The sequence below is a fragment of the Dipodomys ordii genome, unplaced genomic scaffold (genome assembly GCF_000151885.1).
Source record: "Dipodomys ordii isolate 6190 unplaced genomic scaffold, Dord_2.0 Scaffold127, whole genome shotgun sequence".
Classification (NCBI taxonomy): Eukaryota; Metazoa; Chordata; class Mammalia; order Rodentia; family Heteromyidae; genus Dipodomys; species Dipodomys ordii.
The window spans coordinates 5,254,326-5,271,498 of NW_012267343.1; the positions used below are offsets into that span (position 1 = coordinate 5,254,326).

Genomic DNA, 17,173 nt, shown 5'->3' on the forward strand with positions numbered 1-17,173 from the left:
TTATTAAATTGTCCTACAGATAACCCTGTTACTCCAATATACCATTGGTACTTATTCAGCAAATGAATTAATAAATTAGTGTTTAATTCCCACAAAAACTCACTATCTATTATTTTTTTTAATTTTGCAAGTAGCTGATAAATTGGATTCAATGATTCCCTGCCTGTGACTGTTATTTCATAGAATACTTCTTTCAGTCAGGCACAGATGTCCTGTATTCTATATAAGCAGAACCTCTTGGGAAATTGAGCTTTATTCTAATATGTCAGCACCATGTGAAGGCAGCAGCCGCCCAGGCAAAGGCTGAGCAGTGCAGTAACAGAGAATTTATACTGGTTAGATAGTACTCTGTGCCTGGTCATGCATGTGGCTCTTTAAGTGGCTTATCTCATTTTTTTCTTTCCTATCAGTCCTGTAGATAGGTGCTGTGATTCCTGTTTGACAAATAAAGAAGCAGTGGTCAGAGCCACCAAGTGTCCCTCTTGAGTTGCGACTCAAGATTCCTCTCACGCAGATCCTTTCCAGTTTTCCCATGCTTCAAGCCATGCCTCTTCTTTCCATATTTCCTTCTTTCCTTCATTCCCACAGCACGTGGAATTTTATCTCTCGGCACATTCATGAAATGGGGTTACATTCCCAGTCCGCTTGTCTTTTTCTCTTTCTGGACTTACTATAAGTATCTTCCAGACTGTGTAGGGAGGCTCTCCTGCAATGCACTCACTACATCTTCCAGGCACATTTTTTTTTATTGTGAAAATACTGTACATGAGCAAGGTAATGAGTACATTTCTTATGAAGCCTTGCCTCTTCCTTTGTTTCCCCTACCCACCCCTTCCCATCCCTTCCCATCTCCTCCACCCCTTCACCTCCCACGCCCGGCCAAAGTTGTAAAGTTGGTTTTTCAACATAACGACTTGTACGTCTCATTGTTGCAATGGGTCCACCTGTATCCCTATCTAAACAATTTGTTTTTTTCCTTCCCCTCCACAGATTATACCAACATCAAATACAGTGAAAGCAGGAGTTATACCATAAGGGATGAACTTACAAAGCAACAAAAAATCATCTTATAAATATGTTAGAAACAATCACAAGAAAGAAAAATCATTTGAATCCTTATCTTGGGGTTCATTTCACTTAATATCAACTTATCTGACCATTTCTGCTTGTCTCAGACATATACTAGTTATTGCAAATAAGAGAAACCATGGGACCTATGTTTCTTTGGGCCTGGCTTACTTCACTTAATATAACTTTTTCTACAGCTTTCCATTTCCTAACAAATGGGGCAATGTCATTCTTTCTGATGGAGGCATAGAATACCACATTTTCTTGATCCATTCATCTACTGAGGGGCATCTGGGTTGCTTCCATATCTTAGCTATGGTAAATAATGCTGCAATAAACATAGTTGTGCTGGTAGCTTTAGTATGCTCTTGTTTGTGATCATTTGGGTAAATGCCCAAAAGTGGGATTGCTGGGAGCTCTATGTGGAGTCTTTTGAGGAACCTTCATACTACTTTCCAAAGTGGTTGAACAAGTTTACACTCCCACCAACAATGCAGTAAGGGTCCCTTCTGTCCACATCCCCTCCAGCTTCTGTTGTTGTTAGAGTTCTTGATTATAGCCATTCTAACTGGGGTGAGGTGATATCTCAATGTTGTTTTGATTTGCATTTCTTTTATGGCTAGAGAGATTGAGCATTTCTTCATGAGTCTATTGGTCATCCTTCTTTCCTCTTCAGAGTAGTTTCTCTTTAAGTCTTTAGTCCACTTATTTATTGGGCAGTTGTTTCTTTGAGGATTTGTTGTTGGGGGATTTAATTTTTTGAGTTCCAAGTATATTTTAGATATGAGACCCTTGTCCGTTGTATGGCTAGTGAAGATCTTCTCCCAATTCGTGGGCTTTCTATTGATCTTGCTAGCTATATCCTTTGCCATGCAGAAGCTCTGCAATTTCATGCATTTGTCCAACCTTTCCTTGGTTTGTTGTGTTTCTGGGTCTCTATTAAGAAAATTTTAGCCTGTGCCAAGGAGACCTAGGGTTTCTCCTATTCCATCCTGTAATGTTTTCAGAGTGTCTGCTTTGACTCCGAGGTCTTTGATCCATTTGGAGTTGATTCTGGTGCAGGGTGATACAAAAGCATCTAGTTTTAGATTTCTACAATGGTTAACCAATTTTGCCAGCACCATTTACTGAAGAGGCTGTCTTTCTTCCATTCTATTTTTTAGCTCCCTTATCGAAGATTTCCAGGCACATTTTTAAGGCCTCTTTTCTCCAAGCTCAGCCTCATGCTACCACTATCACTACCACCACCCCCCACTACCATCATTATCACCACTACCATAAACACCTTCATCCTCACCATAAAATCATCATCATCACCGTCATCATCATCACCATCATCATCACCACCACCAGCCTCATCACCACCATCAGTTCTGCCACCACTGTCACTACCAGTTGCTACAGTCTGTGGACCCTGAACAACAAATCCCAAGGTCTTATTTTAACCAATGATTCTCCCTCTCAGGACTCAGTTCTTATCTGATGAGTGAACCAAGCAGAGGAGGAACAACTTGTAAAAGCTCCTCCCCTCCCCCAAAAAAGTGATGTGTGTGTCTGTATATGTATGGAAAGTTATGTAGCCCTGCACACATGTGAGGGATCATTAAGGAAGAATCTTGTACTTGCTCATTCCAGCTTGGCAGTTTATTCACCAATTAGGTCTGCCAATAGTTTATTTCTACGGCTCCAGTGTTTGGGGGTTTTTTTCTTCTTCTTCTGAGCACAACCTCTTTGAGAATGTCCTTTAGGACATTCCCTCCCCTGCCCCCAAATACACTAACTAGTTTGTGTCTCAGAGGAAGTAATATATTCTAGCAGTGTAAAGAAGTAGCACACAGCTGGGAGCTAGTGGCTCACAACTGTAATCCTAGTTACTTAGAACACTAGATCTGAGGATCGTGGTTCAAAGCCAGCCTGGGCAGGAAAGTCCCCATGAGCCTCTCATCTCCAATTAACCACCAGAAAACTGGAAGTGGTGCTGTGGCTCAAAATGTTAGATTGCAAGCCTTGAATACAAAAGCTCAGAGACAGCACCCAGACCCTGAGTTCAAGCCTCACAACCAACCAAAAAACAAATACGCACAAAAAGAATTAGAACACATTTTTCTGAGATCTACCAGAAGCAGGCTAGATAAGTGACAAGGCCCCCTTCTCCTGCAGGAAGAACCGATGAAATCTAAAGCATTTCCCATTAAGATTCCATCAGTTTGGAATCTGTGTCTCTGGACTCTTTATTCAGTGCTTTTTGTCATTCCTATTGGTGGCTAGTTTGGCCATAAGGCACTAAGGAATTACACAGGGTACCAGGGCCCTCTCCATTGTCTTCTACAAGGTTTCAGTCATCTCTCTTCCTGGATTTTTGCAGAATTTCTGCCTCTTACCTGTGAAGCCATAGTGGATTCAGTGCCTATTTCTGCAGCCTTCCTCCTCCTTTTGCTTCTCATCCTGTGCCTTGTTCCTACTGTCCTCTAACACCAGTCCCTCCTTCCTTTTCCATCCTGTCTTCTTCTTCCTTATTTCCCAGTGTAGCATTTCCTCTTCCAGGAAGCCTTCCCCAGCCAGACCAAAAAGGGATCTTGGCTTTGTGTCACCGGTTCTTATTTTCTTTTTCCTTCTTTTTATTTTCTGTGCCAGTACCAGGACTTGAACTCAGGGCCTGAGCATTGTTCCTGAGCTATTGTGCTCAAGGCTAGAATGCTACCACTTGAGCCACAGCTCTACATCCAGATTTTTTTATTTTATTTTATTTTTTGGTGCTTAATTGGAGATAATAGTGTCAGGGACTTTCCTGCCCAGGCTGACTCAATTGGCCATCCTTGGATCTCAGCCTCCTGAGTAGCTAGGAATACAGACTCAAGCCACCAGCTCTAGTTCTTCTTTCTGGTCCCTGACCAAGCCAGTGTGCTTTCTCAGGGAAGGAATATCTGAGTGTTGAACATCTAGAGAAGGCCTAACTTGCTGCAGATGCTGAAGAACTTTAAAAATGCATCTCCACCATGGTACCTCAGCCCTTCTCAGGGTAAGAGACTGAAGGAACTTTTTTTTTGTTTTTGTTGTTTTTGTTTTTATCTCCCCTGGAAGGAACAGAAGGGGAGAGAGGCTGGTACTAACATACATGCTTACGTTGTTGTGGTTGTGTTGTCTTCTTTTACACAGTTCCCCAGCACTTTCAAGGCTTTGATTACAGATGAGAAAACTGGAGATCAGACAGGAGGTCATTTACTCCCTGAGGGCTTTAAATGTCTTTGTTTTCCAAAGGCAAAAAAAAATCTGTTCTTTCATCATACCATGTGTGCACACCCCTCCAGGATACAATTATAGTGGTGTGATCAGAGATGAGTTTTAATTTCCTGTCTCTTTCTATCTAGACTCAAGCTTCTTATTCTATTCATAAAGTGACACAGGCTCAAGGAAAAGCTTTTTCTAGCCAAGTGTCAGACCAGGCAGGAGCTTAGAGTCCTGTTGCAGGCAGGAGTAGGGCCATGAAATTAATCCACCTGTACTTTCTCCAGCTTTGGATTGAACATTCGGCAATTCCTTTCCTTACAAACAGACAACAAACATGGGTACGTTTACAGCACCAGTGACTTTGGCACCAAAGGAAACTACATATGGTTTGATATTATATTTCATTTTTTGTTCTTGTCTTCAAATATAGTTTATGCTCATCCTGACTTTGAATTTATGGTGATTATTACATCTGCGACTAGATCTCTTTATTTAATGTGTCACTAAAGAAGCATATATATTATTGTATTACAAGGAGTTTGAAAAAAGATTTCAATGGATGATTTCTTTTGGAATGCTTATGAATTTGATTTTGTGCATATGAAACAAGATCCTAAGTGGGCTGGGAAGGTGGCTCAGTGGTAGAGCTCTTGCTTTGCATGCTCAAGGCCCTGGGTTCGATTCCTCAGCACCACATAAGCAAAAAGAAAAAAGCCGGAAGTGGCACTGTGGCTCAAGTGGTAGAGCGCTAGCCTTGAGCTGAAGAGCTGAGGGACAGCGCCCAGGCCCAGAGTTCAGGCCCCACGACCGGACCCCCCCCAAAAAAAAAAGAAACAAGATCCTAAGATGTGGGCCCTGGATGTTCATTGGATGCACCAATGCAAGAACTAAGAGAATTCCCGAAGAAGAAAAATTTCTTCAGGATTGATGAAGAGCCCATTATTGTTGCTAACAATCACTCCAATAACGAAAGTCAGTGGACTGGGCTTTGTTTTAGGCTCAGTGCTTTTCAAATAGTTTTTGTTTCATATATTCATCTCTTCATTCATTCCTTTAATAAGAATCTGGTCCTGAGTTTTGGTGGCTCATACCTATAGTCCAACCTACTCAGGAGGCTGGGATCTGAGGATCACAGTTCAAAGCCAGCCCTGGTAAGAAAGTCTGTGAGAGTCTTATCTCCAATTAACTACCAGAAAACCAGAAGTGGAACTGTGGCTCACAGTGGTAGGGTGCTAGCCTTGAGCAAAGAAAAGCTCAGGGACAGTGTCCAGGCCCTGAGTTCAAGCACCATGACTGACCAAAATAAAAAATAAAAATAAAGAAGCTGGGGAATGTTGCCAAGCACTGATTTGCTTTCTGTGTTTTCTTGAGGTGGGGTCTGCCTAGTTAGCCCAAGCTGACCCTGAACTCTCTCTTGCCCTGCTTTAGCCTCCCAAGTACTGAGATTACAGGCCACCACCCCTGGCCCAGGCAAAGTTGAGGGCACAGGTGGTAGAGAGTACACAACAGAGGATCAGTCTTTATGGGGTTTTTTATTACCTCTGGATCTTCCTGGTAGCCTAAGAATTAGTTACTATTATTTGTAATTGTTCTAGGGAGAATCCAAGGTTCACAGGCTGAATGAATTGCTCGAGTTCTCTGAGCTAATAAATGGGAAGGCTTGGTTTTAAGCCCTGGACTTCCTAGTAGTAACAGGCTTGTATGGATTTCTGATTTCCCTGCTGATTACGTGAGCCCCTTGATTCTTCTCCGGTGTGAAATGATAGGAATGAAATAATTCTCTCTGCCTTCCATCTCTTCTTATATCTCCCATTAATCTTTGAAGTTGCCCATTGACAATTACAAGCTGCTATTAGCCTTCTGGGGGGGGGGCAGGGATCACATGTTATTGGAGATTTGAGCTGGGAGAACCCTTAGAAGTCACCCCTATCATTGTACCAAAAAGGAAGACGCAGCCCAGAGAGGGCACCGGGTCACCCAGAGACACACACAGCAGAGCCCAGATTCTACACCTGTACATCTAGGCTGGTGGTGCTCCACTGCCAGGGGAAATAGCTTCATCTACTCTCTTAACAATGGGCTCTCCTGGCTCATCAGCCATCCCAGACCACCGAAGTCTCTCAGTTTCTTATGCAGCGGGACACTCCTAACTAGGGGTGGGGGGCAGGGGGAAGGAAATGTTGCTTTCCTGAGCCGAGACTCTAGGCCTCCCACCCTGGGCGCCCATCTTAATGAGTTTCTCTCTGAGGTGAGAGCTGTGAGGAGCTCTCTGTGACTTCGTGTGGGTATTTCATGAATAAATAATCCTCAAGCCTTAGCATGTGTCATTGAACCATTTTTTTAAAATTTTGGTTCCTTTTTAAATATAATGATGGGATTTGTAAGGGAGGGAGAGAAGGCTATGGCTGAGGAGGAGACTTCTATTACTGAGTACTCACAACAAGAAAAAGAGGAAGATGATGGAGGAACCCCCCTCCTCAGAGATCAGGGGGGTCCCCACAGGCTCTGTGGAGGATGGAGACAGGATGAGTTTCATCTCTTGGGAAGACCTTGGTGGCACCAGGGCACAGTCTAGTTTGGCAAAGTGCCTGACGGTCTCTGGGGAAATTTGTCTGCACCCCACTCCTTAGATTCGATTGATTGCACTGCCACGCCACCCCCTGTCACAGTACACAGAATGTCTCAGCACTGATCACAGTTTGTTATTATAGACTCAGGTACAGATGACGGCATTGGCATGGTGAATGTCACAGAGACACAGGTGGATGCATACAAACACAGTCTTGAGTATAGACACACATCCAGCTACTCTGTCAACTTCCCTCACAGAGGGTGAATGCTGGGTAAATAGGTGCTACAGGAACCAATGCATTTCCAAACACGGCAGTCCTTTATGCAGAGCCCCCCATTGGAGCCTGGTAATGCCGAAGGTTTTCATAGCACGACCCTGTAAATGGGAACATTTTAGTCTCTCTTTCACAGATGGCCAATGGACATAGCAGTCATTTTCCTTTTGTTCCCAAGACCACACAGCTGATAGGCCTTACATATCCCCTCCTTCTCCTCCTCTTCCTCCTTCTTCTCTTCCTCTTCCTCCTCCTTCTCCTCTTCCTTCTCCAGTGCTGTTCTTATTCAGGAAGCAATTATGGCCTGCCCGGTGCACTAGGGATATGAGGGAGGGGACTCTCAACCTGCAGGAAGTTACAAGCTACTCAATGATACCAGACACTCTAAGAAAGCTCTAAGACACAGCCTTCTACATTCTCCATCTGAATTAGTATGAACCGTAATTGCTAGGGGAAGGAGCATATTTTAGTGTCAGCTAGAACACCAGTTGTGAAATCTATGGATGGGAAGGAATCTTAAAGAGAAAAGACACCAAGACAACTGAAGTTAAGAACTTCCCAGGGTACTTCCAGCCTAATTTCTGTCACCATTCACTGCCAGTCCCCTTGCCTCTCTGTATAAGAACCAAGTTCTACATGTAAGCACTCATTCTTTCTATAGTGTGAGAGGGGAGTATCGAACCCAGGACCTCATGCATGTTATGTAAGTACATTATAATCAAACTACATTTCCACTTCTTGCTCTTTTTTTAGGGGGGGCAGGAGAGGGGAAGGGGAGGAATGTAACTGATGCCACATCAAAATGTAGATCAAGCTGCCCATAATTTCACAAGGGGGCCCAGGTTGGCCTCGAACTCACAGTCCTTCAGCCTCTACCTCCCAAGTGCTGGAATTACAGGTCTGTGCCTCCGCACTCAGCCATGCATCATCATTTTTAAGCTGAAAGGAAAAACAATGGGATGACAACACCATCCCCTAGAGCTATGGGCATAATTAAATGAGATGACCCACATGAAGTCCAGGTGTTCGTGCCAAGTGTTCAGTAGATATCAACCCTTTCTCCAGGAGGCAGGACACCCTTCACAGCCATTACAGACAGACTGTTTTCTGCATAGCCCAGCAGCAGCCATGTGAAGTTTACATTCCCATACTTTAACAGCTCTGGCCTTGGAAAAGCCCATGTCTGTCTCCTGAGGCTGTTGCCAGGAAGTCCCTTACTCCAACCCTACCTCAGAAGCCTTTTCTTTAATAATCCTTACAGAGCAGTGGCCTTGTGACAGGCTACATGTTACTACAGCTTTACCTATGTGTTCCTTCCTGATCTGAAACAGCCCAGTCCTCAAAGCAATGTCTTGCATTCATCTCCTATAAAATGGGATGATAGTATCACTTATACCATTCCATTCGGGGAGGTTGCATGTGTAGTGTTCAAATTGTTAACTGACATATTATGAATACACAATAAATATTTTCTTTTATTGTAGTTCTTGTCATTGCTCTTGATATTGCCAGGTTTATTATATATATATATATATATATGTATGTATGTATGTATGTATGTATATATACAATTATCTATACTATGGTGGTTTTTTTTGTCAGTCTTGGGGCTTGAACTCTGGATCTGGGCGCTGTCCCTCAGCTCTTCAGCTCAAGGCTAGTGCGCTACCACTTGAGCCACAGTGCCACTTCCAGTTTTCTGGTGGTTATATTGGAGAGAAGGGTCTCACGGATGTTCCTTCCCGGGCTGGCTTTGAACCGTGATCCTCAGACCTCAGCCTCCTGAGTAGCTAGGCCAGACCTGAGTCATGGGTGCCTGGCTTATCTATAGTATTTAGTCTGAATAAAAGCTAAATCTGCTGTTAGAACCCTTTGATGGTGGCCCATAGCTCCCAGGGTGAAATTCAGAATCACCAGTGCCTGCTACATAGAACCATTTCTCACTTGGCTCCTGGCAGTGCCTCCTGCCTCCACCCAGTGTTACATTCGCCTCCTCTCACTACATGTTCTTGAAATGTATCCAATCAGGTGGCACCTTCCTCTCCCTCCCTCCAGGTCTTAACATGTCCCCTCTGCCTACAATTCCCTTCTCCCATGGACTCGTACACATCCATTATGTCTCAGGTTCAGTATTGCCTCTTCCATAAAGCCCTCTGTGACCCACACTTTTGAGGTCTTTGAAGGCCCTATGGTCGAACTTCTATTGCTGGGTTTTTTCCTGGCTTCCCAAAACATGCTTCAGGACATCTGGGTTCCAGTCCAGGTGTCCAGAATAAATTAAACATCCATGAAACATTTTCAATGAGCAAATAAACTGTATGGGGTCCTGGACCTCTTCCTCATGTCCTCTGCTGAGCTCCTTACATTCTCCAGGCATGCCTTTGGCATCTAGTAATTACTACCAGCTGATGGCACTGCTGTGTGCCAAGCATTTAACATATATTACCTAATTTATGTCTGATGCTAACTCCATTAGCCAGGGAGTAATATCCCCATTCATTCAGATGAAAATATAGAGGCTCGGAGTTTATGAGGCTGGCTCAGAAAAATCTCACGGTGAGTGCAGCCGAGAGTCTGCCACACACATTTCAGACAAAGTTGCCCTTTCATCCACTGTTCCACACCATGTTTCCTGCTGCTGGGTGCTGAGAAAGATGGGCGAGAGGAAGGCCTGACTCTTTATCAAGTGCAGTTCCATCTTCTTCTTTCCAAGAGCTCAGAAAACCACATGTGGAGTGTTCCCAGACAGTGATTAGTGTGTGTTCAGGGGGAGCTTGTCACTTCTGGTCTCTGAGTCACCCATTCACACCTCCTTGAGTGCCACAGACCTTTCCTGGTGCTGATTCACAGCCAGCCATGTCAGCATCTGTCCCCGACTGTCCGGTCTGATACTCACACTGCATGGGGCTTGAGCTGGCGCAGTCAAATGCAACTCAGGTGATGTTCTTGGACCCAGTCAGATAACAAGGGGCTGGTAGTCTCTTCTAGCTGGCTGGTGGGGGCTGGCTAACTCAGGTTAGAAACTGGTGTTGGTGGTGGAGAGGGCAGAGGAGTAGGTTGGGGACAGCTAAGAACAGTGCTCAGAGACATTTTAGACAATGTCTGGACTTGGACAGCAAGGCCAAAGCAAAAAAGAATAGTCATCAGCTCACTACCTGGGGTGCAGCAGGTGCTCAAATATTTATTGATGAATGAATAATGAATAAATTTGCCTTGGGTTTGGGAGTTTAGAAAACATGTTTTTATGTGTTGTATTCTTGTAACCTCACAATAATCATAGTTGGGAGCAGGATAGATAATGGGTTCCATTTTGTAGATGAGAAGATAGTTTAGAAGAGAATAAGATGAGAAAGAAGTTTAGAGGAGAATAATAAGCGGGGGGGAAGGGGGACATGGCTTTTGTAGTTGGGGATGTTCAAACACAAATCCCACCACCTCCGATGCTGACATCAAGGTTTTAAACCCTAAGGGTGGTTGTCTGAGTCCAAAAGGACTGTTGTCAAGGGGTAGAGTATGAGCCTAACAAGTGTGAAACAAAGGTAAAACCCCAAGTTCAAACCCCAGCAAAATACTCTCTCTGTCACTCTCGCGTGCGCACGCGATATTTTCTCCACTTTAATCTGTTTCATAACCACTGTTTTCCCTCTTCCTTCTATTCTGTCTTTTCATTTCTATTCTCTATTCCCACTTGACAGCCCTTTAATCTCTAAGACCCTCCTCTGTATATGTCTGTTTTTCTGTCTGCCCTTCTCTTTGCCTCTCTTTACTCATCTTCCCTGAGATGACTAGCCTCTGCTTCTTGTCTTTCTTCCTAGTAGTTTCTCTTTACATTCATCTCCCATTCTGTCAGATCCTCTCTTCTCTGTCCTTATATTCTCATCCCACTTTCCACTTCTGTTTCCTCTAAGTGTGTGAATATTTTAATAGCCTTCATGTCTCTCCAGGACCCGTAAGTCTTCCTCTGACTCAAACTTGGTAAGTCTCCAAAGAGCTTCATTTTGGGAACTATTCATTCTCCTCATTCCCCTGTTACCTTACCCTGTATAAAGTTAAAGAACAATGGACAATCTGACAGTCCTCCTTTGTCTCTATCCTATACTCCTGTACAAGCAGGATATGGGATGAATAGCCAGAATGGGACAAAGTGGGACTATATCTTGGTCAGTGTCTTGGTTTTAAAAAAAAAGGACTGGTTGTAGTCAGAGCCCATGGTCCATATCTGTAATCCCAGCTACAGAAGAGACAGAAATCTGAGGATCATGATTCAAAGCCCACATGGATACAGTTTTTATCTCCAATTAGCCAGCAAAATGTCAAAGTGGAGGCATGGCTCTAGTGATAGAGTGCCAGCTATGAGCAAAAAAAGCTGAGTAAGAGCTAAAGGCCCTGGGTTCAGGCCTCAGTAATGTCAGAAAAACAACAACAGAAACAAAAGGCTGGTAGGTGGCGGCAGCACCTATGTCTTCTCTTCTGGTGTTCTTTAGTATGTGTTCTTCCAGACTCTGCTGGGGAGAAAAGAGGGAGGAATAAATACTGAGTCCTTCTCTAAAAAGCATATGGTGTTTTTGAGAAACTAAGGTGAACTAAGGTGGAAAAAAAGATAATCGATTTAAACAATGTGCCCAAAAGGAAGAAGGAACTAATTCTAACAGAAGCAAATAAATAAGTACCACAGAGATAATGACCCTGTCCAAAGGCACTACTGTGTCCCTAGTACATAATGAGCAGATAGGATAATAATGAATGAATGAATGAGTGAGTGATGTGAGAAGCTTTCAAGGCATCTTCGAGTTTCATAAGAAAGAAATTCAGAGTCGAACTTCACAGACAGAAGAGGAAATACAATTAAGATGAAGGATTCGGAGAGGTGAAGATACCATTTACATGATGATGCTCAAAAGGTTTCAGATCTTAGAACATTTTTAATCTCAGAGTCTTCAGCTGGGGATTCTCACCAAGTAAATTCCATGCAGATATTCTGAAATCCAAGGAAAACTCTCAGGTGTGAAATACTTCTGGTCTGGAAACATGCTGGGTAAGGAGTATACAACCTGGAGAGAGTGAGGTCTAGCTGGCTTCCTTGGTGCTGGTTTACCCATCTCCCCAGCTGTGGCCATGTGCTTCCATGCTTTGCTTTCCCTAGGCAATACCTTTGGCCACATGAACCTGCCTCGTTCAGGGAAATGTCCCTTTAGCCATTGACTGGCAGACACAGAATGCAAAGCCCTAGGTCCCGTGTTTCAAGTTGGCTGTACATAAATGGCTGCTACAGCTCCAGAGCTCTCTATAGAATCAGATGAGGCTTCAAATCCACACTGTAAGTCCTTTACTGAATCCTGCCTGTGTCACTTTGTACCGATGTATTTCCTAAGGGGTCTCTACAATGAGCCTTCTGTATATAACTACATTTCAGAGCCTGATGAGGGTAAACTGACCTAAGATTGTATGTTTGAGGAATAAGAAGCAGCATGTGGCTAGGGGATAAAGGAGATGAGGACTGGCTAAATATAGCTGAATGGGTAGTCAGGGATCAGATTACCAAGACCCTCGAAAACCAAGGAAACTAATTTATAGACTCCTTTGTAAGTACTGGAGAACTATTGATCAGACATGTATCTAATTAGAGCTCAGATTCACTGGGTACACTGGCAGTCCGAATAAAACACGGAACAGAAAGAGGTAAGATAGGAGACAGGAAATGAGTTAGAAGATCCAAGCTGTGGTAAAGCCTAAGGAGGGAAAAAAAGGGAGAAGGAAGAAAGAATGGTGCATAGACAGTACCAGTAGTGTGGCCGTTCCTGCTCTTTGCATCCCCCTTTTTTGCAGCTCTGTACTGAGTCATGGATCATGGAAGAAGATGATGTCTCTTATTACTGTCTGTGTAACATTCCTTGCAACTGTGGGAGTCATACATATTCCAGTGTGGGGTACCCATTTTTGCAGGGGGGGCTATTCCTTTAAAACATAGCATCAGAAATTCTCATCTGTATCCTCTGTGTTATAGGCTTCATCTTATAGAATTCTATCGGATTGAATTTTAGCTATTCATAGATAAAGGTTATGTAGTCCATTCATGTGTTGGGATCCTTATTTTGAACAAACCACCATTGTTAACAGTCCTGACAGTGTGGCTTACAAGCAATAATCTGAAAAACAATGTCCTAGTGTCTTAGTGCCAGACTGTGTTTGGGTTCTCACCTTGCTGTTTATAGAATGTGCTGTTTGGAATTAGCCTACAATCTTCCACAGCTTCAGTTTTATGAGTTGAATACCAGGTTGGCATAATAACGTTGGTATCGGGATCTATACAATCATACAGTTGCCATAGAGATCTCTAGAAGTTGTAAAAGCCAATCTGGCCAGTTACATAATGGGAAGACTCTTTAAAAACTGTTTTTCATCATCATTGTATAGTTGTACCAAGGAATTGCCATCTAAGAAAGCAGTTTATGAATGTAGTGCATCTTGATCAACATTCTCACCCCTCCTTGGACCAACCTTTCCCTTATCCTAATTTTGAGGTTTATACAATGACTGGGGTTTTTGGTTTTTTTTTTTGTACTTGCTAGGCAAATGCTTTGCCACTGAGCTACATTCAAACCTTCATATATAATGAATTCTTTTTTTTTTTTTTTTTGGTCGGTGGAGGGGCTTGAACTCTGGGCCTGGGTGCTGTACCTCAGCTCTTCGGCTCAAGGCGAGCACTCTACTGCTTGAGCCACAGCACTACTTCCGGTTTTCTAGTGGTTTAATTGGAGATGAGTCTCACGGACTTTCCTGCACGGGTTGGCTTTGAACCGCGATCCTCAGATCTCAGCCTCCTGAATAGCTAGGATTACAGGCGTGAGCCACCTGTACCCGGCATTATGTATAATGAATTCTTGACTGCATTCTTCTCCCTTCCCCCTTCCCTTGTCTTCCCCTCTCCCCCTGGCCCCATTGGATGTGTCCAGTTCCTAGTGTTGATTTTGTTGGACTTCAACTTTGTCTTTCTAAAAGACTATGGAGTCTTTCTTTTGAGGCCAAACTTGGTATAAACTTAGTTTTGGACACTTTCTAAGGAAGGTGGTCTTTAGTAAGGCATTTCAGGTTTTTAAGACATAATTCACCTATTAGTAAGATGGAAATCTCACACCTAACCTCCCGAGTTTATGGCAAATAATGAAATAAGATTTATAAAGTCCTAAGTCTATTTCTCTTTTTCACGCATGTCTTAGAAACTATGTGATGGTATACCTACTTTTTCCCCTCTTTTTAACCATGTATTTGTGTTATTCTTGTGATTACAAATAAAACAAATGAGGTATCAAGCTGGGCATTGATGGCTCATTCCTGTAATCGTAACTACTCAGGAAGCTGGGATCAGAGGATTGAGGTGGAAACCAGCCCAAGCAGAAAAAGTCTGAGATTCCATCTGAAAAAAGGTAACCAGCAAAAAAACTAGGCTGAAGGCATGGCTCAAATGGTAGAGTACTATCCTTGAGTCAGCACAGTGAGCTCAAGGCACCAACTTCAAGCTTTGGTACCAGCAAACAAACAAACCAAAACCGAACAAAGCCAAGCAAATCATAATCACACAGAAAATGAGTCCAAGTTAAATATGTAATGCAGTGATGCAGCTGTCTCTGTGATTTAACCATCCCCTTTCTCTCCAAGGGAAGAAGCGATGCTGTCCACATACTTTGAAACCATCAATGACCTGCTGTCTTCCTTTGGGCCAGTCCGTGACTGCTCTCGGAACAATGGGGGCTGCACTCGCAACTTCAAGTGTGTGTCTGATCGCCAGGTGGACTCCTCGGGATGTGTGGTGAGTGCCTATTGGCCCAGAAACATGGTGTTCTCTCAGGTGCCACAGCCACCTGTTAGAAATGTCTCCCTGCCAGGGAACGCAAGTCAAGAAGGTTCAGAACTTTAGTACTCAGAACTTTAGCTTCTGCGCCCTTGGGCACACCAGGCTGCTTCAGGTTTCTCATCTGTGGAGCGGAAGAATCAAACCTACCTCTTGGAATTGTGGGAAGAATGAGAGGAGATAATTATAACTTGAGTGTCTGCCATATAATAAATAGGTCCTTAAGAGGCCCTGGCTTCCGGAAGCTTATAAGCATTTTGAAAGTAAAGGAATGCATGCTTTATCTCTGTGAATACATTAGGGGGGAAGCAGGGTAGAGTCAATGAGCTGTAAATAATGCTTTGGGAAGTCCAGAAGAGAAAGTTGCGGCAGAGACTTAAGGGTTATAAGAGTCTTCCTTAGAACGCAGATGACCAAGACAGAGGGATAGGGTGATGAAGATCATCTTGTTGGCATGGAGTTTCAGTATCTACTGTGAAATAAGGACATGGCATAACTAGCGATCCCAATTTCCTAGACAAGAGTGTCCCCATAGTTGACTTTGTTTTGTTTTGTTTTGTAAGCATGACCTGCGTTTCAAAATGTAAGTTCCAAGGTTATACTCCCCCCCCCAAAGGGGTTTGAGTCCCTGGAACCTGAACATTTACGAAGTAAATAAAAAAGAGAAAGAATGGGGGGATAATTATGTGTGCATTCTGGAGTGTCTTGGAAATCTACAAGGGAGATGTTTCACCCTAGGCTAAAGGGAGTCTGGCATACAGCGTCCTTCTTCTTTTGGCCCCTTTCCAACCTCTCCAGCTGCATCTCTCACCACTTTGCTTCATTCTACGTGAGAGCCGAATGCAGCTGATTAAATGTAGTTCTTTGAACATGCTGCCTGTTTATTGCCTCACAGCCCTCACTGACAGAGTGAATTGCTCTATCAGCCCTGGAGCACACAAGAGGACATATTTGCAGACCCATCATCTTCCTGACGTCTTTCCCCTCCCCTGCTAGCCAGTGGTGGTGCTCTTCCCAGACCATTGCTGTTCTGCTACCCACACTTCTTCTATCACCCATGACACATTAGAGCACAGAGGGGCTCTACAGAGTTTGTCTCTTCCGATAAACGGAGGAGGAAATCCAGAGACTTTATTGATTCAGCTCAGCACCCTGTCACTTCCCATCCCAGTAAATAAAAAGAAAGGAAAACAGGAAGAGAGGGAGTTGAGAAGGGACAGAGATCCCTGCTCTGCACTGAGCTCTCTGAATGAGACCCAAGGAAAATGTAATGTATAAAAACAACAGTCAACACACCTACATAGCAGCTCTGGGGGGGAAAGGACCCCGTATAAGAAGAACTTCTAGAATATCAGATGATACAATGAAACTTTTTTTTTCAGGTCATAGGGCTTGAGCTCAGGGCCTGGGTGCTGTCCTTGAGCTTTACCCCTCAAGGCTTGTGCTTTACTATTTAAGCCACAGCTTTACTTCTGAAGCTCTATTTTAGAGTCGTGTGTGTGTGTGTGTGTGTGTGTGTGTGTGTGTGTGTGTGTGTGTGTGTGTGTGCCACTATGCCAGTCCTGGGGTTTGAATTCAGGGGCTATGGCACTATCCCTGAACTATTGTGATCAAGGTTAGCATTCTACCACTTGAGCCTCAGTTCTACTTCTGGCTTCTTTGGTAGTTAATTGGAGATAAAAGTCTCAACAGGCTTTTTTGCCCAAGCTGGCTCCAAACCACAATCCTCAGATCTCAACCTCCTGTGTAGCTAGGATTAGAGGCATGAGCTAACAGTACCTGGCTAATGACAATTCTTAGTACTACATGTGGAAGACAACACAAAAGATTTCATGCAGAAAGGGTAAGTCCAGGGGCTTGAGTTAAGGCCCAGTTAGATCATGGGCCTCAAACAATATCATTGGGACAACTCTCCATTTCCCAACTCTGCTTTCCTGATCATGCCGTTCTCTGGCCTGCTATACCTTCTCTACTCAGTGAGTCCTTTCCTGTCTCTCCAGCTGTATTGTCAGGTTGATCTTATTAGGTCCACTTGATTGTTTCCCCTTCCCACCACCACTGTACTAACCAATCCCTGTGGTCCATGGTGGTGGGACCAGCAGTCTTCTGAATGAATCACATTGGGAGCTTCAGCTAGAGGAAGTTGCCCTTGAAATCTCTGCCCTTGAGATGGGGAAAGATA

At 43.7% G+C, this 17,173-nt stretch overlaps 1 protein-coding gene across 1 annotated transcript in view; it reads left to right on the forward strand.

Annotated features, from left to right (window-relative positions):
- Positions 1-17,173, forward strand: part of Astn2 (astrotactin 2) — a 777,558-nt gene that overhangs the window by 373,251 nt on the left and 387,134 nt on the right. Inside the window, exon 9 of the mRNA XM_013030183.1 lies at positions 14,799-14,949. Within this exon, the coding sequence (XP_012885637.1) occupies positions 14,799-14,949 (151 nt within the window). The remainder of the gene's footprint in view (positions 1-14,798; positions 14,950-17,173) is intronic.